We start from the raw sequence: 26,627 nt of genomic DNA on the forward strand, positions 1-26,627 counted from the left end.
AACAGCAAATCTTCCTACACAGAATTGGCATCTCTTCTTGACAGCCCTAACACACACTTACAACATAGCTGCCTTGAGCCCACACTTTTATAGATAGGGGCTATCTATTCTTTAAAATTATTGACTGTTGTGACTCAGCTGACCTATACACTGCATTATAGGTTGTTCTCATTTCTAGCCCTGATCCTGCAAGGTTTTGAAACAAAAGTTTGCAATTCATTAATTTCATGACTCCTATGATTTTCTTGTGAATTCATGGTGGCAGTGAACCCAAACCTCATTCATAATGCTCAGTGCCTAAAATCTCATGAAAAGATGCTCTTGCACTGTTTTTGAGTGTCATCTTGCTAACTTTCTTTACTCCTCATTCCCCGGGATCTCTTCAGAAGGATGGTGATGTTGCCCCCTACAGTACAGAAGCTGGAGTAAGGTAAGCTTTTTTAATAACCACAAAGTTTATATTTAACTTTCACGCTGCTATTTACAAATTTGATATATTTATAGGAACTTACTATTTAATGCAAGGTTTTGTTTCATTTCCAGTGTGTTAATATTGTCATACAACTGATACGAATCCTGCTCAGTCTTCTTTTTTTCTGTTTCAGTGAAAAGAAAGTAATTTGAAAGACATTTAGAGTTCAAATCTTGTCAAACCCTAAAATAAATGACTATATAATGGAAACTGTAATTGTGTATGGTTATTAATATGTCATTTAAATTTATTCTTCATCAGGCTATGAATAAAGTACTTTTTTAAGTCTGTAAAGCCAAACCTTTTTTATGTTTTGGATAGATAGATGTCAGTTTCTTATTGATGTCTGTATACGTCTGTGACAGATTCACTCTTTTTGTCCTAGTGACCTTTCTTATTGAAAATTAGGGGAAGATCCAAAAATTTTGGTTGTGGCCAGAATAGCAATTAAAGGGAAATCGTCCATCTTGTTTTGGTGACAACTGTGTAAGAGGGCGTTTCCCTCACCTTTTGAGAAAGGGGTTGCCTCACTTCCTGATGTGCTTACCAGATAGAAAGTGAAGTAAAAACTCACCATTAAACACAGGACAAAAAAAAACGGATATCCTGACATGGGTTAAGCCCTTCACTACTGTATCCAAATTATTTTTTTTAATCTGACTTTAGATATACTTACGATATAATAAAAGAAGATATGCAGAATTTCTACAAAAGTTCTTCTATTTTAGTCTGCAGCTGTTCTGATTTTCTGAACCCAGCAAAGCACTTGAGGTCACATTAGAGACTTCCTCATTGATATTCTGTAGTAGGAATTAATCTTTGGTGAGATACAAAAATCCTAAACCTCTATAAGGATGGCAGGGGTAGGTGTAATACTTCTTATGAAAACACTGGGACTATTCAAGAGACTAATCATGTAACTAACGATGGCAAAACGTGGCATATAAAAATGTAAAATATTGGTTACAGTTCATGCTAACCAACCAAATAACAATGGATACACCACAAATAAAAATAACTAAACATATACACGGGCTCGGCTCCCACCTATACGCACTATAGGCCTACTGAAGAAGCCCAATCATGGGGCATAACACGTATAGGTGGGAGGAGCCAAACCTGTGATGTCATACCCAGGAAGTGTTGTACAGATTGCATGCTTGTCTAGGGAATTTTGTAAATGTTTTTATCCCTGTTTTTTATTAATAAATATGGAAATAGAGAGAACTAAGGGTCTCTTTCTTGTGTTTCCTATCATGTGGATGTGCTGACTTTGGAGCATCTAATTGTGAGAGGATATGATGGAGGAGGTCAACTGTTCCAGTACTTGAGGAGGAGAATGATTTATGCTTTTTAGACTCTGTTATGGGGTCTGAAGCTGAGGTGAGCAGGTTTTTCACCCAAAGGTGGCGGTCACTGAATGCTTCACAAGATTGAAGACTGTTGTTACAATTAATGCACTGCGATGTTTATACAATTGGGACTGTATATGAACATAGTTATGTTTATATAATTTTATGTAGAGGTTTTCGGTATTATCTATGTTAAAGTTGCGCTGCACTAATTTTTTTATATTTTTGTTTATAAAACCTGGCATATGACACTTATTTCCAGGAAGTGCACTGGCATGTCCTTGATCTATACATAAACTCCAAAGGACTACTGCAACTAAGGAAACTCCCAGAAATTGCTGCAATAAAGGAGAATGACCAAAAGATATAAAATATAGATACAATTGTATTTTTATTAAAGAATCACTAAAATTATTTTTAAATGCAACTTAGTGTACTTACCAGAATCTGCCTTGCTTTCAGTCTCTTGTTATCCCCCATGCTAAAGAGGGCAGAGCAGCACTTGGAACATGCTAACAGGATGACTGGACTGTTTCACTGTCCAATTACAGGCCGAGGGCAGAGGGGTGACCAAACTGTATTGCATATCTACACTTAGGGTTGTCCCTATACCGATACTAGTATCGGTATCGGCATCGATACCAAGCATTTGCCCAAGTACTTGTATTCGGGCAAATGCTCCCGATGCTTCCCCCGATACCTTGAGAGTCAGCAGTGATCGGCGCGTGGGGGAGTTACAAGCTTCTTCCCCAGCAGCTTTCAGCTACTTTAGTGAAATCTATACAGTGGTGATCGGTGCTTGTACCTACCCCACACCCTCCGTTCCGCTGTCCCTCTCCATTCGGCTGTCCCCCTCCGCTGTCCCTCTCCGTTCCGCTGTCCCCCTCCGTTCCGCTGTCCCCCTCCATTCTGCTGTCCCACTCCGTTCTGCTGTCCCCCTCCCTATCGGCGTGTATTTATAATAAAAAGTATTGGTACTTGTACTCGGTCTTAAAAAAGTGGTATCGGGACATCCCTATCTATACTGAGAAAAAAAAAATAGGTCACCAACCTAACTGTGCTGTCTGCCAAGAGTATACATAAATCGGGACTGGGTAGGCAGAAATGTAAATTATTTGTCAAGTTACACAGCTTACATATTCACATTTCAGTGGTCTCTTAATAGAGAAGGAAGATTATTTCCTTAGTTTCAGAATTGACTAGGGGTGTAAAAGGGGTGTAATGAGAAATGAGTGACTATCTAAATAACTGCAGACATGTTTATTGAACCTTTGCAATGTACATTTGATCCAATTGGATTTTCTTCTTTAGATATCTATTAAATGTAGATATATATTAAAAAAACACCATGGTCAGTCGATTTACTCTGTCTGTGCCTGTTACAATGCAACAAATATTATTCAATGCATACTAGCACATTATGTAATTGCCTTGCAGGGGATTTTATTCCCCAATGCCCTGGTTTACTACCACTAAACTCTGGTTTAAAAAAAGAAAATTCTATCCCACTATGTATCCCCAACTCACTAGCTGATGTGATCCAACTCCCTGCTAGAGGGTGATTATGTTAGTTTTCCGAGGTCCCACCAGGGCCGGTACAGGGGGGGGGGGGGGGGCAGGAGGGTCAGCTACCCTGGGCGTTTTTAGCATGGGAGGTGGAGGGGGAACTGCCAGGAGAGTTTCTGAGACCATTAGTCGACAGGAGTAGCGACAGCGGCATCAAAACCCCTGACGGCTCAGTGAGATTTGATATATGCCGAATACAGAGAGGAGGAGAGAGCGGGATGTGCTCTCTCTCTTCTCTTTAGTTTACCTTTTCCGTCACTGCTGCGCTCTGCTATCAGGACTGTAAAATCGGGACCCCACAGTCTGCCCACCTGCCCCCATCTCCTCCTAGCAACCAAGTGAGTAGGGGGTGGGCAAGCAAACTCTGTATAGTCCCGAGCCCACATCCAATGATGGATTCACTGAGCTGCAATCCCGATTACTTCAGCAGCTACATCTCTCCTGAGTCCTGCTAGCTGTCTTAGCCAGTTTAGAAATCGGTCCCCCTGGCTCCTCCTCAGCTCTGACATGTCAAGATGATGAGGAGCCTAGGAAGAAGGGGATCACAGAGTGATGTGCCGTGCTGTATCTGAGGTCTGTGTTTGGGGAAAGATGCAGCCAAGTCGAGGGAAGGGAGAACTGCACTGGGGACACAAGGGGGTGAGGGATGAGAGCATTTGCACTGGGAGGGCAAGGGAGGGGATGATTACTTCTAGATGGAAGTTATATGGGGGGGTACCCATGCTAGTATGGATGATGGGGGGTAGTTAGGAAAAAATCCTGGGGGAGGATCTGAGCTAGGAGGGGGACTGACAGGGGTAAGACCTGATCCAGGAGGAGAAGAGAAATTTGGGGGATGTGCCAGTAGGGGTGAACTGGGGGGGTCTGCGCTGGGGAGATGGGGGTGAGAGGATTTGCGCCAGAAGGGGGGACCTGTGCCAGGAGATTGGAGAGGAGATTGAGGATTTGCACTAGGAGGGGGACCTGTGCCAGGAGGAGGATCTGTGGGGTTGTTCTGAAAGAGATGTTTAGGATAAGGGGGGAAGATCCATGCTTGTAGGGATGATGGGGGTATTTGTGCTAGGAAAGAAACTTGGGTGGGGGGGCTTGCACCAGGAGGGGGAACCCGGGGGGTGACAGAGGTAAGATCTTACCCAGGAGGGGGGACCTGTGCTGGGAGAATGAGGACCTGTGTGAAGAGGGGGATTTATGCCATGATAATGACGGGGGGAGAATCTGTGCTAGGAGGGGGATTTGTGCCATGGGGATGGGGGGGATTTACACCAGGACGGAAGACCCAGGGGGGTTGTACAGGAAGAGGTGATTGGAGGGTGGGATCCGTGCTAACACGGGAAATGTTGGGGCTATTAGAAATGGGGATGGGGGAGAATTTGTTCCAGGAGGGGGAACCTGGGGGGTGACAGGTGTAAAATTTGTGCTAGGAGGGGAAATTTGAGGGGTGATTTGGGGGTTTGTGTTGGGGGGAAGAGGATTTGCGCTAAGAGGGGGGACCCGTTCAAGGAGGGAACTTTTTGGGGGGTTTGGGGGAGAGGATTTGCACTAGTAGGGATGATTAATGGGTATTTGCGCTAGAAGTTGGAGGATTTATGCTAGTAGGGATGGCTGGGGTGTATTTGCGCTAGGAGGGGACACCAGAGGGAGTAGATGATTTGTACCAGGAGGGTGGTATCCAACAAAGTTGGGAGCATGATATTGTCAAAAATGTCTTGTTATGCTGACGCCTTAAGAGTTCCCTTAACTGGAACTAAGGTGCCAAGCCCAACCCCTGAAAAGCAACCTCACACCATTATCCCCCCTCCACCAAATGATTTAGACCAGTGCACAAAGCAAGGTCCATAAAGACATGGTGGACGAGTTTGGGGTGGAGGAACTTGACTGGCCTGCACAGAGTCCTGACTTCATCCCGATAGAACACCTTTGGGATGAATTAGCATGTAAGTGCGTGTAAAGACAATTGTCTGTCCCAATACTTTTGGTAATATAGTGTATGTTTCTTTATGATAGCTGTATGTAACACCAGTAGCAGATACAGCAGATTTTATATATATATATATATATATATATATATATATATATATATATATATATATATATATACATACATATACATATATATATATATATATATGTATGTGTATGTATATATATATATATATATATATGTATGTGTATGTATATATATATATATATATATATATATATATATATATTTATATTTATTTATTTTTAAATGCATGGAGTATTTAGTCAACAAAGCAGCAGCAAAAAGTTTGTGGTACAGCTGGGTGGCTGACATAATTTAAAAAAAAGTCAGTTAAAAAAAAAATCTTTGCAGCATTTCTTAAATTATTAAACAGAAAGCACCAGTTTCAACAATCTTCCTGTTAACCCTGTTAAATAAACCCACCCTATTAACAGCTAAAAAAAATAAATGATGGAGTTCTATTTAGACATCCATGAAGAGGAAAAAAATAAAAAATAAATACAAAAAATAAATAAATATATATATACCCCTCTCACACGGGATGAAAAATTTTTCTTTAACAAATTTTTAACAGTGTATGTTATTTGATAAAGTCCATTCCTTCTAAAATGAAATGTTAAAAGCAAACAAAATTTTGAAGTACTTTTGAATGAAATCCGTCAAGTTTTCAAATGTACTGAGAATTTTCGTATGCATGTTTGTACGAATGTTTATTTGAAAGTCTTTGCCCAGCTTTACATATTGATATTTACAATGCCAAAAATGAAAGCTAATTGGAAAAAAATTGCAAAACACAGTTTTCACCGATAACAATTTTTACATGGACAAATTATTCAGAAGATTTTCATGCAGTAAATTTGCTAAATTCTGCTTCTAATAATTGCCATTCCAGGTTTACAGACCTCAGGCTCACAGATCTCACCACTAGAATCCTATAAATGAGTTCACATAGGGTTGGATGCACTTGCAGGACTTTGAGTGGCATTATATGTTGGTGCCAACTAATGAGGCAGAAGTGACAGTCAATGGGCCATATCTGAAACAGGCAATGTTTATGGCAGCATAACGCAACATAAGCTATATGAACTCTTCCCTAGGTACTTGTGTATACTGAGCTGTTTGCTGAATACACTCTTTCCCCCTAAAAAAACATGCGGCACTTAAAAAAATACAAGGATTGAATGCTGAACTTTCCTCCTTAAAAGCTATAGGCACAAGGTCATAGAAATATAAATAAAATAATTTTACTCTTCATCATTTACCCAAAATTGAAATAGTTAAAAGTGAACAAATGTTTTTTTGTGATTGATTGTAATGGCTGTATTCCAAATAAAAATAGTCTAGACAACTCATTAAATATCCACTGTTTATTTATAATAATAAAAAAGACATTTAAAAGTGACATACAATTGCATTTAGCTGAAATAAAAAAGTAAAATAAAATGTTAATAGAAACAAAAATGTTTGCTCTTGAAGAAATAAGCAAAATTGGTAGGTGCCATGAAATTGTCTTGAAATTTTTATTTCATTAGAATTATGTACTATTTTATTACAACAGGATCCACTGTTAAATGAAATACAAATTGCACATTGTTATAAATCAATAGTACCACTGTAAAGCATTGCATGCCATTGAGCAAACATGTGAAAAAGCTTTAAAGTAGATGTAAACCCAATCACAAAAACTCATAAAAGCTTTAACATGTTAATGTCATTTCACAAGTAATTTTTAATATCTTTTAAGTTTGCAGTTTTCACTAAAATAATACCTGGTTATCCTGCCATAAAAAGTTCCTATTCAGGAACTTACTGTTATAGGATGACAACAATCTGTCTCCCACTCACTCTCCTGCATTGTCATCCTGCCGAATTTACTTATAGTGGGGACTATAAGCGACTGTTACTCCTGAACATGAGCATGCATGTTCCATTGTTCTTACCTTCAGGAAACCCGCCCTGAGAAATGCCATGCAGCGTTCACTGGAGTGCACACATGTAGTGTAGAAGTCACTGAAATAAGGTAAGGAAGGAGTTCAACAGTACTGAGATGCAACAATCGATGAAAAAAGGAAAAAAAAATATTTTCTACAACATGGCAAATGTGATACACAGTTCTTTTGCAAATTAAATGACATACAGTCAGGATTGAGATCTGCATAGGATTTTTTTCTGCTTATTGTTTCTGGAAATTGTGTACCTATAAATCCAGAGCCCTTATTTTGGAGTTTACATCATTAGGAACTCCAGTGATAAGAATTTCATAATGTTAATCAAAAGTTCCAAGAAAGAGAGAGACAGTGTAGGAAATGATCCAGAAATGATAGGTTTACAGGGCCCTGGTCATCTCCATTCCTGCCACCAGTATCTGTGTACTCTAGACCAAAATTACATTCTAAATTCATCCACATTCATAGCTGTGATTTAGTTTTCAAAATCACAGATTTTTTTTTTTTTTTTTACATTTTGGTTGCTTTTTGTATTGTTTGTACATATTATTTTTGCTTTAGTTAATCATTATGCAGTCAAACAACAGGCCCCCTTCTTGATACACCACCTGTGTTTTCAGTAGTAGCAGGTGAGATGCAAAGATGTTCTTGGTGACAATTCTTAGAATTGACCCTTCTCGTTTCACTCATCTCATAAATGCTTCCTGCTATGCTGGACCCACAAAATTCTGAGAATTCTTCAGACCTTCAGCTGGCAGATTGTAGAAAGGTTGAGATACCAAGTGCTCAAATTCCACCATACAGACATCCGGGAGGTGGCGAGTGGGTCCCAATGATTTTCTGACCTTAAGCATTGAATTTGGATGTAACAAATATTCTTTGATACTTGTAAATTCTAGTATTTTGATGATTGAAACATACATATAGTTATGCAAATAAGTACTTGTACCCTGCACTTGGTTATATTCAGGAAAACACTGTGCTGTCTATAAAATAATAGGAATGAATTGGGTTATTAAAAGGTATATGATATATTTTTTATGTCAATGTGAAAATGCATTATAGCTGAGTATTTTTGTTTTCTAAATGTGTGTTAACTTGAAATGTCCACAGTGTTCATTCACATATGTTGCTAGTTTACACTGTGATGTTAAAAATTAAGCTTTTGCCATTTTCCATTTTTTTACAATAATATACATTTACTTCACTGAGTGTTTTTATTTGTTATTCAGTTATATTATAAGTACATGAGCATTTCTTCCCTTCTGGTGACTTCTTTCCAATGCCTACTAATGTATGTGCTGAATACCAGTTTAATTACACATATAACAGCAGGTCATCGGAGACCAAGATATACTATGCAAGAGTACATTTAGTTGGTAATTTACATGTGTCTTTCACACATCAGCAGACACTGTTCTGTCATACATGCGCTCTAAGATACGATGGATAGAAGCAAAACTTGGGCGATCAGCAGGCATCTTGCTCCAGCAGAGCCGCATTAGATTATACAGCTCCAATGGACAGTTTTCAGGGCATGACAAAATATTTCCATCTCTTACATAGTAGATGACTTCTTCATGAGCCATTCCATAGTATGGTTGCATACCATATGAGAATATTTCCCATAAGACAACACCATATGCCCAGACATCTGATTCAGTTGTATAACGGTTGTAAAATATGGACTCTGGAGGCATCCATCGGATAGGAATAGCATCATTTTCATTGGCCTTATAATAATCAGCTGAATATATGTTCCTTGAAAGACCAAAGTCTGCAATTTTAACCACCATGCTTTCACCAACCAAGCAATTTCTAGTGGCCAAGTCTCGATGGACAAACTTCCGTTCTGATAGATAGGCCATTCCTGCAGATACCTGACGGGCAATGTGTAGTTGATCTGTGCAAGATAATGGAGATGGATTCATGTCTGAAAGTCGAACTTTTGTGGCAAGGCTGATGTGACTTAAGCTACTTAAAGCTCTAGGGGACCTATGACGCAAGTACTCATTTAAGTCTCCATGGGCCATATATTCAAAAAGAAGGCACATTGGTTTGCCAACAGCACACACACCTGAAAAGTAAAAATAGCATGTTATTATTAATGTCTTCATACCTACATTTAGTCTAGTTTAACAATTGATTTATGACCTATTGCTTGATACAGAAAAACAAAGAAGGGTATAGACTTGTTGCATGTATACTAAATTAAAAAAAAAGAAAGCAGACAATCCTTTAAAACACTATGAATGCATTATACATTTTTTTTACAAAACAAATATATAATTGTGTGAAGTAGGCCATAGCAACCATAGGACTGATGTTCTAAAGGGTAACATCATGCACTCTCTGCCGGAATAAGGATCAAAGTGGGGTATGTTTAGCTTAGACTCTTGGGAGTATAGACAATATCTCTTATAGAATTTGCAACCCCATCTCTCTGACATGGGAATGAGAGCTAGATTAAACAATATCAGAGTTCTTACTATCGTCACTTTAAGAATCTATCGGTATTGCAGCAACAAATTCATTAAGAATTATTGGTCTTCAGAACGTCGTGCATATCGTGCACCTCCAGGCTCCCTCTTTCTCTTGGCGTGCGCGTGACGTTGGTGGTAGCCCCTCCCCCTGGGGCGTATTTAAGGCCATTCTTGGAGCGCAGTTCCCCTCTGCTTACAGTATACATACAATACTCAACTTCAATGCTTTCTCTGTTAGTTCTTCCATTGCAATGTTTATTGTGACTTTTCCCAGTACTTACTTAGTATACCCAGGTGGTTCACATCACTATTTCTGTCACACATTCCCCACATCCAATACATTTTTTTATATCTTTCACGATACTCACATAATTTTCTCCACATTACATATTCTTACCACATTTATTCAATATTTTTTATTTATTTATCACACATTATTTTTCACTTTTTATTATTATTATTATTTTTTATTTATTTATCACACATTATTTTTCACTTTTTATTATTATTATTATTTTTATTTATTTTTATTTTTACTTTTTATTTTTATTTTTATCTATTTTCTAATTATATCCATATTTATTTTATTTTTTCACTTCACACACAATACTTTATTTATTTTCTACTCAGTTCCATACCTCCATTTACCATTTTTATTAATTCACGGTCACCTCATTCATCCTTACAGACTATACCGCAATCCCCATCTTCTCTATCATCTGGGCTACATTTTGGAGAATAAGTATCTGCGTCTTTTTGGGAGGCCTGACTGTGCGCCCCTTTGGGTGTGGGGTAAATGGCCACCTCAGCTCCCGGGACAGACTATCCCCGCAGTCCATTCTGTTCATGGTGCTTGCTGACGGTATTTGTTGGAACGTAAGTACATAGGGTTTATAGCCCTGATCTGTCCTGTTGTACTTACCCTAACATCAGGACTAATCTACACATCGTGTGTGTTCTTTACAGATATTTTATATTATCCTGTCCCTGAAGAAGTGTTCTCTACACAGAAACGCGTCGGACTCTAAGGATGTAGCTATGGGCCCTACTGGGCTCCAGGGACATAGCTATGTGCCCTACTAGGATACTCATCTATTTATGGACATGTCTTATTTTTTATCTTTTTGTACTATTCAAAGTTGCTAACTGTCATGTATATTCATTGTTTTATTTACAATTTTCATCTATTTATTGTTGTGACGTGTTGACTATACATAATTGTGAACACGACAGTACCATTTATACACATGTACAAATGTATCAATATTTACTCAGTGACTTTCTTATATGTATTACATCATTGTCATGAATTTATTTTACTCTGTATTCCAACAATAAAACCTGTTCTACATCTATCTACACGAGTCAACCACCTCATTTAAAGTCCCAACTTCCCTTTTTTTTTGTCTTATTGAACCCAGGATGGAGGCACATCTTACGAAGTGCCTTATCTAAAGTCCCAACTCCCCAGTATACTGCAACTCTGATCAGCGTACAGAGGTATGCCAATACTCAGAGCAGGCAGCGCCTGTGCTGGGAAGCTATCAAGTACGTGACAGCTTCCTTGAAACAGTTCTGTACCCCCTACCTCATTTAGCTGTCACCCCGCAAGATTCCCTTTCTTTAAATTATATGCAAGCAAAAGGACCAGGGATACAGCTGATATCATTCCCCAACTATGCACACTGCCTATATTTGGGAAATGACTTGGCACTGGCTGGACGGAGATTCATGGAAGCAGGGGCGTTGCTAGGGGGTGGCTTTTGGGGCTATAGCCCCGAATCTGGGGCCAATAGCCCCGAGTCTCTGCAGGGGTCCCCAAAGGGGAGGGGAGGCTCTCTGGGGATCCTTATGTAAGTGGGGGGCTCTCTGGGGACCCTGATGCAAGGGAGAGGCTCTCTGGGGTCCCTGATTTTAAGGCAGAGGCTCTCTAAGGACCCAGATTTAAGGGGGAGGCTCTCTGGGGACTGATGTAAATGGGGGACCCTCTGGGTACCCTGATGAAAGTGGGAGGCTCTCTGATGACTCTGATGTAAGGAGGAGGCTCTCTGGGGACCCTGATGTAAGGGGGGACTCTCTGGGGACCCTGATGTAAGGGGGGACTCTCTGGGGACCCTGATGTAAGGGGGGACTCTCTGGGGACCCTGATGTAAGGGGGACTCTCTGGGGACCCTGATGTAAGGGGGCTCTCTGTGGACCTTAATGTAAGTGGGGGGCTCTCTGGGGATATATATACACACGTATATTACTGTATATACATGTGTATGCCCGCCCAAGCGTATGACTTTCTTTACTATGCTGCTATGGGCTCTAGCCCCAGATCTTTTGTAGACTTAGCAACGCCCCTGCATGGAAGTATAGACAATATCTACCGTTTGCTAGTATTTCTTATAGAATTTGAAACCCCATCTCTCTGATATGGGAACAAGAGCTAGATTAAACAATATCAGAGGATCAAAAGCGTAAATACTTAGAATTAATATACCTATGGTGTATAGACTTGTTAGTAAAGCAAATTAATCTTAAATCACTAGCCAGGTGGTATTACGTTCCATCAAGGATTCACTAGTTGGACCCCACATTATCAATATGATGTTGGTAAGAATATGGTGCTGTGGGAACTCAGTGCCCAATCATACAAGAATACTAAAAGGAAATATTGAAAATGTTTAGAAATATGTGTGTAACTGAAATTCCATTTGACCCCTGGCAATGCTGTTTCCATTCTACAGCTAGCATAAAAGGAAAATATAGAAACTCAGTAAAAATGCACTTGTTGGATGTCGCTAACGGATTGATACCTAAACATTCTTTTATGAAAGACCTTGTATAAATCCATAGAGATTCTAATGGCAAGTTTTATAGAGTTTGGAAGGGATGTAAACAGTCCCCAATATATGCTACGTTCATTAGTGGTAGTAGCGAAGTTAGATAATTAAGGAGTAGGTCATCTTAAAAAGAATATTCAGGGAGAGATGCAATTTATATTTAAAAAGCAGAGGTGTAGGCCAATAAATAGGGACAAAGGTTTAGGATAGGTAGGATGGAACAGAAGTTTTAGTTAAAGCGGTTGTATACCCTCTGACACTTTTTTTTTTATACCCCTGTAAGGCAAAAGGCATAATGAGCTAGTATGCACCACATACTAGCTCATTATGAAATACTTACCTAAGAACGAGGCGTCGGTATCTTACCTGGTCCACGCCGAGGTAGCTGACATGTTGCCACTCACAGCACTGGAGCCGCGATGTCGTCACTCCCACGCATGCGCGCGGGAGATTTCTTTCCAGCAAGGTTCGGCATTTGCCGGGCCTTCAGCCGAGAATCCCCTGTGCGCATGCCTCCTAAATCGTACAGGTTTAGGAGATATTTTTTTTACCTACAGGTAAGCCTTATAGGCTTACCTGTAGGTAAAAGTTAAGAAACTGACTATACAACCGCTTTAAGGAAAGATGAAGATGAACTGTCAAGATAGCAGTTTAGTATGTATCCCATGGAGGTAAACCCCCCCTTTTTAAAAGGACATAGGCACCTTTCACCCTACTTTACTAGTCCTTCCTATAGAACACACTAATGAAGGATTGGTAATATTGACTATTTAGAGAGTGGGAACCTCACCCCCCACCTCCTCCCGGTTTTTATTTTTGAGTTTTGGTTTGGCATACTTTAAGACGAATAAGAGCATGTGGGACAACGAGCCATAGTTTTGGTGGAAAGGAGGAGGGGTTGGCATTTTGGGAGGTTAAACTGATATCAAGTAAATGTAGCTGCAAGTAAGGCAGAGGGAATAGAGGAATAGAACAGAAGAAGATCAGGGCTACTGAGAGGAGACAGAGATTTTTTTTTTTTTTTTTTATGGTGTGATATATTAGATGCTTAGGGCCATCGAGATTGACCTCATATGTCATGTCTAAATGTAAGAACATAAAGATGTATCAATGTTTAAATGTTGAGATAAATATGATTTAGTATTTATATATGATAAAACAATAAAAATATTCTAAACACAGATACCTACTGTAACAGCTCTACATTGTGAGGCATTGAAAGAAGGAGCAAGTAGTAACTTTTGTACTGAAAGCAACAACATCAACATCTTTTTTCATGGTCTTATTTTGGGTGCAGCACACTAGCACTTCTCTAATGGGAGGCAATGTTAAAAAAAGATTTTTGGAAGAGGTAGTATATATATATATATATATATATATATATACATAAATTAAGCTGTACTAAAAGAAAAATGGGGACTGTATTAAAGACAATCAAGGGAAATCAAAATGGCCATAACAACAATTTTCCCAGCGGTAGTTTTCTTAGGAACCACCTGTGTCTAATTCAGGCAAGTATTTGTTCTAGTGTCAGTAATATTACCAACACATGTAGAAGATTCAGGGAGTTCTTACTACAGCCACTTTAAGAATCTATCGGTATTGCAGAAACAAATTCACAAAGAATTATTGCCAGTTCTCCGTTTAGGAAACTGGCGTCAATTAAGACAAACTTTGATCAGACGTACAGAGGTACACCAATGCTTAGAGCAGACAGTGCCTATGCTGAGAAGCTGTCATGTATGTTGCACAGTTCTTTATTCCCTGCCTCATTTAGCTGTCGCCCTGGAAGATTCCCTGGCCTAAAGCTATATGTAAGCAAAAGGGACAGGGATACAGCTGATGTCTAAACCCAACTATACACCGTGTCTATATTTGGGAAATGACTTGGCACTGGGTGTATGGAGCCTTATGGTGAACTGAGAGACTAGTTCCCCATTAGGTCTGCTTCACTTTTGAGTGACCCATTATTGGACTGAAGAGCTGCTATGGACCCTCCCACTCCCATGCTCTGTCTCTGGTACAGATCTGATGGTGAACTTGTCTCTCTTTTCCTTAATCAGGCTTCACCTGCCCCTAGTACAAAAAACCTCTGCCACACACCTGTCAGTGAGACAGGCGCAGTGGCTGGGGAAAGAGGGCAGGAGTGACTGCACCACGGAATGATTGGACAGTGTGGACACTCCTTCCCCACTGCAGATATGGACACATTAATGTACCTGTCTGTGAAAGGTACATGAACTGGGCGCAAGCACTGACACTTTTGATGCTGAGCCACGGCAGAATTGTAAAGGGTGTCTACAACAGAATCCCCCTGAATTAATCTACATTATTACAAGCACTTTCAGAAGGAGACTTCAACAGTGACAGCCTCCATATTTCTTCATTATGAATGAATTCATCTGGGGCAAATTTTACTATTTGAATTCCACTGTGGTTTTAACATAAAAATTACAAAGTGTGCTAACAAGGAACAAATATGTGACCTCAGACTTTCAGTGTGATCACTTAGTTTAGGAATGTAGAGACAGAACACCCTACTTGCCTAATCTGTCTGCAAACTAGCACAAATATGTGTGAAATCCATGTTCACAAATATGCGTGAAACCTACGAATCACCCAGATATGTATGATACTCATGTTCATTCTGTAAGAAAGAATCTCCTTAAGAGAAAAAGAACTTGAATGATGTTTGTTAAATCCACATCAATACTCTACTATTAATTATTGGTTAATAAGCTTCTCTTCATCTATAGCTCATTCATTTAGCTGAAACTATACATTTACCTATATTTATAAGATCAATGGCAGCCTCACTGTGACAGTTAATGTAAAGTTACTTTAAGAGGGTTGTGCAAAGTGACAAAGGTCATCTGGCAACTAATACAAAGTTGCTAAGGTGCAATCCACTCCCAAAGCTGAGATGGATCGAGCATGTATAATGGCTGAGCTGGCTGCAGAAATGACAACCACTAACCACCAGCCATGAAGTTGGTCAATAAAAAACTGACTGTAATGGGGTTTTGATATGGGTTGAACCGATGTGATTAAATCATTTTAACCTCCCTGGCGGTATGATTAATTCAGATTTTTGGTGCTGAAAGCGGTACAATTATTTTGCATGTAAATTTGGCGTTTTATATTGTAGGCCTGTAATTCTTAGGAATAACACACTTAAATGTGTCCAAACAAGAGTCTAGTAGACACTATAGGTATGATAAAGTTTGAAACACTAAATCATACATTATAATATAATAAATAACTATAAATAGTTATAAGAAATAATAATATAATAGTAATAAAAATGATTCAATAATGTAATCAAATCAAAAACATTGAAATTTGCTCAGTTGCAGAATTGTCGCTGTCATTACTTTCAGTATTTGATGACGGATTTCCCCACAAATCACTATCGCTCAATTCTGCAAGTGATTTTAATTTATTATCGCTGTTTTCTAGCTGGTCTAAAACTGCTTTTGATGTAAAGGGATGGTTTTGGTTGCTATAGACAATCTCCAGTTTCCAGGCAAAAAGAACAGTTTTTATAATATAAAACTGCATGCAGGACACTGGAAAAACCACTAGGGACAAAAGGGAGTTGAAATAAACTGATACAGTAATGTAATCTGTAAGATTACAGTGTACTGTATATGTAGTGTGTGTTTTACTTTTTGAATTTGGTGCTGTCCTCCATCCCCGTGTATCACTTGCAGGGAACGGAGCCCGGGCACTGTGATAGATCGAGCAGAGGACACAGCTCGCTCATACTGCGGGGAGACATCGCAGGATCCTGGGGACAAGATAAGTAAGCTCTTCCTGGATCCTGCAATGTGATCTTGAGTCTGGTTTGGGGTTACCGCTTTTGGTACTGAAAATCCACCCCGGGGGGGGCAGGAGGCGGAGCCTAGCGGAGCAGACATGCATTGTTAGAGCTCCACACCGCTGAGGAGAGAAGAGAAGGACAAAGCGGAGCCTGCAGGCTCAAAAGGTATCCATTTGAACCTTTTTGCCCCAGGGAACAAACTGTGAAAGTTTGGGCAGGAAATATGGTACTGGGAGGAAACCGTGGCAGAAATAAAAATCACCTCACAAAGAGCTCACAGGCACTCACTGCAGCTGAAGCAGCTCCAGTCACCTCACAAGATACAGCATCAGGGCGCTCTCACAGACAGAAAATGTCACAGCAAGACTCTCCATTTGAGTCAGATACAGAACAAATCCTCTCACAAACTTCTCCACAAGCCTCCTCAGTATCCCCAGTAATATTATTACAATTTGAAAAGATGCTTCATAAGGCTTTAAAACAAACCTCAGACCAAATAACAAACAGCCTAACCAAAGAAATAAGAGAGCTGGGAAACCGCACCGCAGCCTTAGAAATAAAAATGGATGAAATTGAAATTACAACCCAAGAAAATATAACAGAATTGGAACAATTAAAAAAAGAGAATTTAATACTTCAAACTAAGCTCGAAGATTACGAAAATAGAGCCAGACGTTCAAACTTGCGCATAAGGGGAATACCTGAAACTGTGACAGACCTGCAATCTACTATTACTGCTCTATTACAAGAACTAAAGCCAGATATCCCTATTGAACGTTTAGAACTGGACAGAGTACACAGAGCCCTCACAGCCAAAAAGAAAGATGGACCCCCACGTGATATAATCACAAAATTTCATTATTACAGAACGAAAGAACAAATACTAATTGCTGCAAGAGAAAAAAAGGAACTTAATTTTCAAGGACACAATTATCAAATTTTTGCTGACCTATCCCAACTTACTATTACTAAAAGACGATCCATGAAACCCCAACTAATGGAACTGCAACATGTATCAATGAGGCTTCCCCTTTTCAGTCAGATTTAACTACCAAGGTACAATTTACAGAAGCAGATCAGCAGATGAACTACAACAAACCCTTTTAAAATTAAATCTGACAGAACCCACAAGCAGCAACACTCCCACACGCAGAAGAATGGCATCATCTTCACCTTCAGGCAGCACCCAGAAAATTTCAGAACAAAATGGGAATCATCATTCTCACAAAAGAGGCCACTATGCCACATCATCCATGGACCAAGAAGATTTAATGGACTGACATCCTAATTCCTGATATCTCTTCATTTATTATACTAAGAGATGGTTCTCTATAAAAAACCTATATTTATAACTGAATGTAACTGCATTCTGATAGTCACACACTGTGTGGGATCAAGTTACATTCCAGTTATATTTCTTATTACTTCTGATTCATATAGCCTTAGAATATATAAGTGAAATAAGGAAATTCTTGTTCAGTTATATATTATCAGGTAATAACAATAGATTTATTACTTTTTAGGACAAATATGTTCAATAATCCAGAAGTAATTTAAGCTTTTTCTTTCTTTTCTTAAAACAAATATATTATTACCTAACTAGTTCCTCGAATTATGTTTTTGTTTATTCTAATCTGAAGCAATACAACCTCAATTTTATGAGTTAACATATCTAAACAGTTACATATGAATAAAATATGTAATTGTTTACTCTAAAAGGGTTAAAATCCCCAAATAATTCAAACTATCTTCATCAATACCAGTTATTAACAGTACCTTTCTAACTGAATTATTTAGCCTAGGGCAAGACTAACCATATACAACCACCCTGGAATAAATAATTTCAACAAAAACTATATTCTGCACTCCAATTAATGAAACATCATTTTGATGTCTTTTGACATAGCACTTCTCTCCTGTAAGCGGAAGATCCGTGTACCCCCATTAGCCCTCCTCATTCTCCCAACCATATTATGTGGGAGTGTGACGAAGGCACTTATTCCCCTGAGAGAGATATTTATTCTCTTTCACGGGTAAATTGTGATTACTTGCAAAAAATAATTTATACAATGTATCATCTAATCTCATATGTTTTTTGTTTACTCTTTACTCCAGAATTCACTGGTTTCTTTTCTATCTATTCATCTCTTCAGTCCACACAGGTTGATCTGCGCAGTCAGCTCTGCATAACAAAAAGTAAGTCAAAACTATTTGATCTATTGCCATGGCACCACTGAATATACTTTCCCTGAATGTTCAGGGAATAAATGTCCCTCAAAAAAGGACCAAAGCCTTCCGTACTTTCCATAACAAGAAGGCTCACATAGTATGCCTCCAAGAAACACACTTCACCAAAGATTCTACTCCAAAATATATTTCTCCTTTTTATCAACAAATTTACACGGCTTCTGCCTGTACCAAGCAAAGGGGAACTCTAATTGCATTTCACCGATCCACACCATTCACCTTATCATCAGGAATTAAAGACCCAGAAGGTAGATACCTGATACTCATGGGTTATATAATGGATACAGCAATCACGGTGATTTCCTACTACGCCCCTAACAAACAACCTACACCATTCCTCTCACATATATTACAAGTGATTAATACACACAAAATAGGAACAGTGATAATGTGTGGGGATTCGAACCAGGTCCTCCTCCCATTTCTAGATAAATCACCTTTTACACCATCCAGAATAACCTCTAGATTACCTTTTTCTCAACTTCTTTCCAAATACAATCTGGTAGATTCGTGGAGAGAAAGTAACCCAATGAAAAAGAAATTCACTTATTTCTCGCACCCTCATCAAACCTTCACCAGAATAGATCATATTTTTCTAACAATAGGAATGATACCAGAAATTATTGCATCAGATATAATTCCGATTCCGTGGTCTGACCATAATGCAGTATACACTACTATAGCCTCAGCCATACCAAAAGCGCATGACCCAACGTGGTACTTACCGGACATAATGCTCAAACACCCACTACATCAGATGGCCATTGAACAAGCTTTAAAGGAATACATATCAATTAATAATACAACAGACATCTCCCCAATAACACTGTGGGAAGCTCATAAGCCTGTCTTGCGTGGTACAATACAAAGACAAATGGCACTATTTAAACGGGAACGCAAAAATCTAGCAAAAAAACTAGAACTCAATTTTAATGCAGCCTACATATCATTTCAAGATAATCCATCTCAGAGTACAAAATCTCATCTGGAAAAATCTAGATTGGAATACGATCTATTTCTCACTGAGTCAGTTGATAAATCCCTCAAACGCTCCAAACACAATTTCTACATGAATACAAACAAACCAGGTACATATTTGGCTCGGGCATTAAATTCAACTAACAAATCTTTCAAACCAATACGTTTGAAATTATCAAAAAATGTTTACACTTGTAATCCAGTTAAAATAGTCCATAAATTTCACTCACATCTCGCAACTTTATACAAGATAAACAATGAATTTAATCCTACAGAGGCTGAATCCTTCTTCTCAAAAATAACCTTACCTGAGTTATCTCAGAATCAAAAAAGCAGTTTGGATGAGCCTATAACTATAGATGAAGTTGCTAACGCCATAAAAGACCTAAAACTTAACAAAAGACCAGGCCCAGACGGCTACTCGGCTTTATACTATAAAACATTCTCAGAAATACTCTCTCCCATTCTCACTGAAACTTTTAACAAACTTCTAGATGGACATTCTTTTCGGCAAGAAACACTAATGGCAATTGTTTGTATGATCCCAAAACCCCTTTCTGATGATACTTCCTGTGTGAATTATCGGCCTATCTCTCTGTTAAACCTCGATATTAAATTATTAGCAAAAATAATAGCAAAACGCCTCAATAGCATTATAGGAAAATTAATACATAGAGATCAAGTAGGCTTCAAGCCAAATAGACAGGCAGGCGATAATATACGCAGGGCAGTGTTATTGGCACATGTTGCTAAAAAACAGAAAATCCCTTTATGTTTTCTATCTCTCGATATTAAGAGGGCATTTGACACAGTATCCTGGCAATATATGCAATATTCATTACAAAAATGGGGTTTTGGACCCCACTTTTTAACATGGATCAAAGCATTATATAATAAACCCAAAGCCTATATAAAATATGCTGGATACAAATCTGAAGCCTTTAATATCGAAAGAGGTACCCGACAGGGTTGCCCATTATCTCCCTTATTATTTGCCCTTATACTCGAACCCATGGCCCAATACATCAGAACAAACCAAACTATAACTGGCATTGAAGTAGGAGGTATTACACACAAATTATGTATATTTGCAGACGATATATTACTTTTTCTATCATCACCACAGGTCTCTGGTCCTAACTTAATACCAGCTCTTGATGGATTTGCAGCCCTATCCGGCCTTATGATTAATCCTAAGAAATGCCTAGTGCTTAATATTTCACTCACAAACATGGAATTGATCCCGGCTAGGGCTGCACTCCCATTCACATGGGCAGAAAAATCAATCCCATATCTTGGAATTTATTTAACAGCATCTCATTCTGACTTATTCTCAACCAATTATCCTCCTGTATTAAGACAGATCACAAATCTAATAAAACAATGTTCGCAACTTCCTTTATCCTGGATGGGGAAGATTAATGCAATCAAAATGACTATTCTACCCAAATTGCTTTATCTATTCAGAGTCCTCCCTATTCCAATTCCTTCCTATTTTTTGAGAATAGTACAAAAAAGAGCAACTTCGTTTATATGGGGCTCTTCTAAACCACGTATACCTATACACACACTACATCTTCCCAAAAATAAAGGAGGCCTGGGATACCCTAATTTTACTAACTACTACAGAGCAGCACATTTGGCCAGTCTGTCCAAATACCATGCAAAACAGGAAATCCCATTATGGGTATTTATAGAGGCTTCAGAAAATGACCCTCTATTAATATCAAATTTATTATGGCTTGAACCTAAAGACCACTTTAAAATTCATAATCCCATAACTAAACACTTCTTATCTCTCTGGGATAAACTAAAAACCAAATATCAGTTACATAGTTACATAGTTACATAGTAGGTGAGGTTGAAAAAAGACACAAGTCCATCAAGTCCAACCTATGTGTGTGATTATGTGTCAGTATTACATTACATATCCCTGTATATTGCGGTCATTCAGGTGATTATCTAATAGTTTCTTGAAGCTATCAATGCTCCCCGCTGAGACCACCGCCTGTGGAAGGGAATTCCACATCCTTGCCGCTCTTACAGTAAAGAACCCTCTACGTAGTTTAAGGTTAAACCTCTTTTCTTCTAATTGTAATGAGTGGCCACGAGTCTTATTAAACTCTCTTCTGCGAAAAAGTTTTATCCCTATTGTGGGGTCACCAGTACAGTATTTGTAAATTGAAATCATATCCCCTCTCAAGCGTCTCTTCTCCAGAGAGAATAAGTTCAGTGCTCGCAACCTTTCCTCATAACTAAGATCCTCCAGACCCTTTATTAGCTTTGTTGCCCTTCTTTGTACTCGCTCCATTTCCAGTACGTCCCTCCTGAGGACTGGTGCCCAGAACTGGACAGCATACTCCAGGTGTGGCCAGACCAGAGTCTTGTAGAGCGGGAGAATTATTGTTTTATCTCTGCAGTTGATCCCCCTTTTAATGCATGCCAATATTCTGTTTGCTTTATTAGCAGCAGCTTGGCATTGCATGCCATTGCTGAGCCTATCATCCACTAGGACCCCCAAGTCCTTTTCCATCCTAGATTCCCCCAGAGGTTCTCCCCCCAGTGTATAGATTGCATTCATATTTTTGCCACCCAAATGCATTATTTTACATTTTTCTACATTGAACCTCATTTGCCATGTAGTCGCCCACCCCATTAATTTGTTCAGGTCTTTTTGCAAGATTTCCACATCCTGCGGAGAAGTTATTGCCCTGCTTAGCTTAGTATCGTCTGCAAATACAGAGATGGAACTGTTTATCCCATCCTCCAGGTCGTTTATGAACAAATTAAATAGGATTGGTCCCAGCACAGAACCCTGGGGGACCCCACTACCCACCCCTGACCATTCTGAGTACTCCCCATTTATCACCACCCTCTGAACACGCCCTTGTAGCCAGTTTTCAATCCATGTACTCACCCTATGGTCCATGCCAACGCACCTTATTTTGTACAGTAAACGTTTATGGGGAACTGTGTCAAATGCTTTTGCAAAATCCAGATACACCACGTCTACGGGCCTTCCTTTATCTAGATGGCAACTCACCTCCTCATAGAAGGTTAATAGATTGGTTTGGCAAGAACGATTCTTCATGAATCCATGCTGATTACGGCTAATGATATCATTCTTATTACTAAAATCTTGTATATAGTCCCTTATCATCCCCTCCAAGAGTTTACATACTATTGATGTTAGGCTAACTGGTCTGTAATTCCCAGGGATGTTTTTTGGGCCCTTTTTAAATATTGGTGCTACATTGGCTTTTCTCCAATCAGCTGGTACCATTCCAGTCAATAGACTGTCTGTAAAAATTAGGAACAACGGTCTGGCAATCACTTGACTGAGTTCCCTAAGTACCCTCGGATGCAAGCCATCTGGTCCCGGTGATTTATTAATGTTAAGTTTCTCAAGTCTAATTTTAATTCCGTCCTCTGTTAACCATGTAGGTGCTTCCTGTGTTGTGTCATGAGGATAAACACTGCAGTTTTGGTTACTGAAGCCCCCCGATTCACTCGTGAAGACTGAGGAGAAGAATAAATGAGGAGAAGTTACAATCTCCACACAATCCTCTACTTTCTTTTATCAGAAATCCGGCCTTTTATCCGGCATGGATCTACCCAAATTCTTTTAAAGCTTGGACAACATCAGGCATTCAGACACTAAATGACTTCATAGCATCTAAATCATTCCTTTCATTCCCATCGCTTAGAGAAAAATATGATCTACCAAACTCTGAGATATTTAGATATCTCCAAATCAAAAATTTCTATACACCATTCCTAAAGGGGGATACACCATTATCCCAATTATCCATTTTTGAATCAATCTGTACAAAAGATCCATTTGCTAAAGGTACAATTTCATCACTTTATAATCAATTATACGGAGTAGCAAATCTTAATAGACCCTCTTACGTTCAGAGGTGGGAGGAGGACCTGGGACGAACTTTAGAAGACACGGACTGGTCTAACATATGGCTCACATCTAAGTCATCTTCACCCAACATCTTAGCACTGGAGACAAATTATAAAGTCCTAACTCGCTGGTACCTTGTACCCGCTAGAGTGGCAAAATATTCACCTAATACCTCAGCTCTTTGTTTTCGAGGATGCCCAGAAATAGGCACACATTTACACATATGGTGGACGTGCCCAGTAATCCAAACCTTCTGGAAGGAAGTCTTCGTGATTGCATCTAAAATATTTAAAAAAATAATACAACCAGATCCATATTTAACTTTACTTAATCTAAAACCGGAATGGTTAACACTCTCTCAATTCAAACTTATGATCCAACTAATAACGGCTGCAAAACAAACAGTGGCCAAGGCATGGAAATCTCCTACATTGGTACTAGCAGAAACAATTCACAGAATGAATAATACAATGTCCCATGCTAAGATGGTAGCCATCGATCAAAATCAAATTCCAAAATTTGAAAAACTTCGGCATCCTTGGATAAAACAACAGTTCCTGTCAAACTTCAATGACTCTGTCCTGTTGCCATGGTAACAGATTAAATGACTTACAGAGACACCCATTCTAAGGCTTCAAAGAGAACTAAAAAGAATAATAAACTGACGAGCGGGACAACCTTGTGGACCATACCTCTACCTTTCAACCCTTTTTCTTCTTTCTCTTTCCTTTTCTCCACCTTACGATTAAAGCTTATTATCAGAATTTATTTGACCTATATACACTCTACCTGTAAACAATATGTATAGTAGGTATAAATCATTTAAATACCTACAAAAGTAACTAAGGAAATGATATATATCTTTAATTTAGGTTTACGTGAACCCAATGTTTAATATTTGAAATTTCATGATATTTACCTATATAAACCCTACTGTAAAACAATGAGCTTACTTTATAGATCCTTGTAAACTTACTTTATGTATCTTTATAACATTGTATACTCAATAAACTTCTTTTGACAAGAAAATCCACCCCGAGCCAGACTCGGGAATACCGCCAGGGAAGTTAAGTATGATGAAACATAGTCAGATTTTCATTTACATTAAGATAACCAAAATGTGATCTTCTATATGTGGACTAAGTTGCTTATAACTCATCCAAACAGCAAATTGTATTTTGCACTTTGTCTTCTTTATATTCACTAATTAGCCATAACATTATAACCACCCACCATAACCTAATGATCACCTACCTATTATTATGACCTATTCTCCTTTTCTGCCAAAACTGCCTTGACCCATCAAGGCATGGACACCACGAGACCTCTGAAGATATGCTTTGGTATCTGGCACCAAGCCATCAGTAGCAGATCATTTAAGCCCTGCAAATTGAGAAGTGGGGCCTCCATGGATCAGACTTGCTTTTCCAGCTAATCCCACAGATGCTCCATTGGATTGAGATCTGGAAAATCTGGAGGACAAGTCAACACCTTAAACTAATTTTTATGTTCCTAAAACCATTCTTGAACCATTTTTGCAGTGTGGCAGGGTGCATTATCTTGCTATAAGAGGCCACTGCTATCAGGGAATACCATTTCCATGAAGGAGTGTACTTGGTCAGCAACAATGTTTAGGTCGGTGATACGTGTCAAAGTAACATCCACATGCATAGCAGGACCCAAGGTTTCCCAGCAGAGCATTGCCCAAAGCCTCACACTGCCTCTGCCGGCTTGCCTTGTTCCAATAGTGAAGCCTGGTGCCATATCTTCCTCAGGTGGGCGACATACACACACCTACCCATCCATATGATGAAAAAGAAAAAGTAATTTGTCAGGCCAGGCTATCTTCTTCCATTGCTCCGTGGTCCCAATTCTGATGTCCATATGCCCATTGCAGATGCTTTTGCTGTGGACAGCAGTCAGCACGGGCACCCTGACTGGTCTGTAGCTACAAAGTCCCATTTGCAACTAACTGTCATGTGCAGTGTGCTCTGGAACCTTTCTATTGGAACCAACATTAACTTTATCAGCAATTTGAGCTACATTAGCTCTTTTATTGGTCTGGAATACATGGACCAGCCTTTGCTCCCACGTGCATCAATGAGCCCATGATCATGTCGCTGGTTCACCAGTTTTCCTTCCTTGGACCACTTTTGATATGTCCTGACCACTGCAGACCGGGAACATCCCATAATAGCTGCAGTTTTGGAGTTGCTCTGACCAAGTCGTCTAGCCATTACAATTTGGCTCTTATCAAAGTTGCTCAAATCCTTATCCATGCCAATTTTTCTAATTCAAGAACAACATGTTAACTTGCCACCTAATATATTCCACCCACTTTAAGGTACTATTGTAACAATACAATCAATGTTATTCACTTTACCTGTCAGTGGTCTTAATGTTATGGTTGATCGGTGTATGTAATTCAGTTATGTTTTTGGTACATAGTAAAGTTATTAAAACATGAATCAAAGGCTTTTTAAAATGTTTTGTAGTTTTCCTTAGGGCTGGTTCACACCAGAATTCCATAGGAACATACTCCACATTCCTGTGCATTCCCCTGTAGTGCTATTCGGCAGTCCATTCATTTGAACTGGCTGCAATTTGCACCAGAACGCACAGAAAAGTAGTGCATGCACCACATCTGAAAAAAGTGCGCTACACCAAATTGCATGGAACTGCATTTGCGATCTGCTTTTAGGGTGCCATTAACAATGTATTGGCACCCGTAGCAGATTGCAAAGGCAGTGCTTTTTGAATGTAGTGCAGGAGATGTGCATGGAACATGCCTTTCCCACACTGCGTTCTGGTGTGAACTGGCCCTAAATGAGGTGCTACAAAAACAAACAAAATGTATAAAGAAAAATACCCACACCTTGCTTGTGTTAATGAAGTAACCAGATATTTTTTATTTTTTTATATCAATCCGCTGGCTGACCAAAAAAGATGAGTCATCTATGGCCAGCATTACACGCCAATGGCAAAAACAAAATAGCTAAGGGGAAAAGGGGAGGAGTAGGTTAATAAAACAAATT

General features: G+C 39.1%; 1 protein-coding gene across 1 annotated transcript in view; it reads right to left on the reverse strand.

Moving 5' to 3' along the window:
• Window positions 1–6,726: 6,726 nt before the first annotated feature.
• The window catches only part of MUSK (muscle associated receptor tyrosine kinase), a 278,906-nt gene continuing 259,005 nt past the window's right edge, over window positions 6,727–26,627 (reverse strand). The window contains exon 17 of the mRNA XM_073591125.1: window positions 6,727–9,397. Within this exon, the coding sequence (XP_073447226.1) occupies window positions 8,718–9,397 (680 nt within the window). The 3' untranslated portion in view covers window positions 6,727–8,717. The remainder of the gene's footprint in view (window positions 9,398–26,627) is intronic.

Source organism: Aquarana catesbeiana, linkage group LG01, assembly GCF_042186555.1.
Source record: "Aquarana catesbeiana isolate 2022-GZ linkage group LG01, ASM4218655v1, whole genome shotgun sequence".
NCBI lineage: Eukaryota > Metazoa > Chordata > Amphibia > Anura > Ranidae > Aquarana > Aquarana catesbeiana.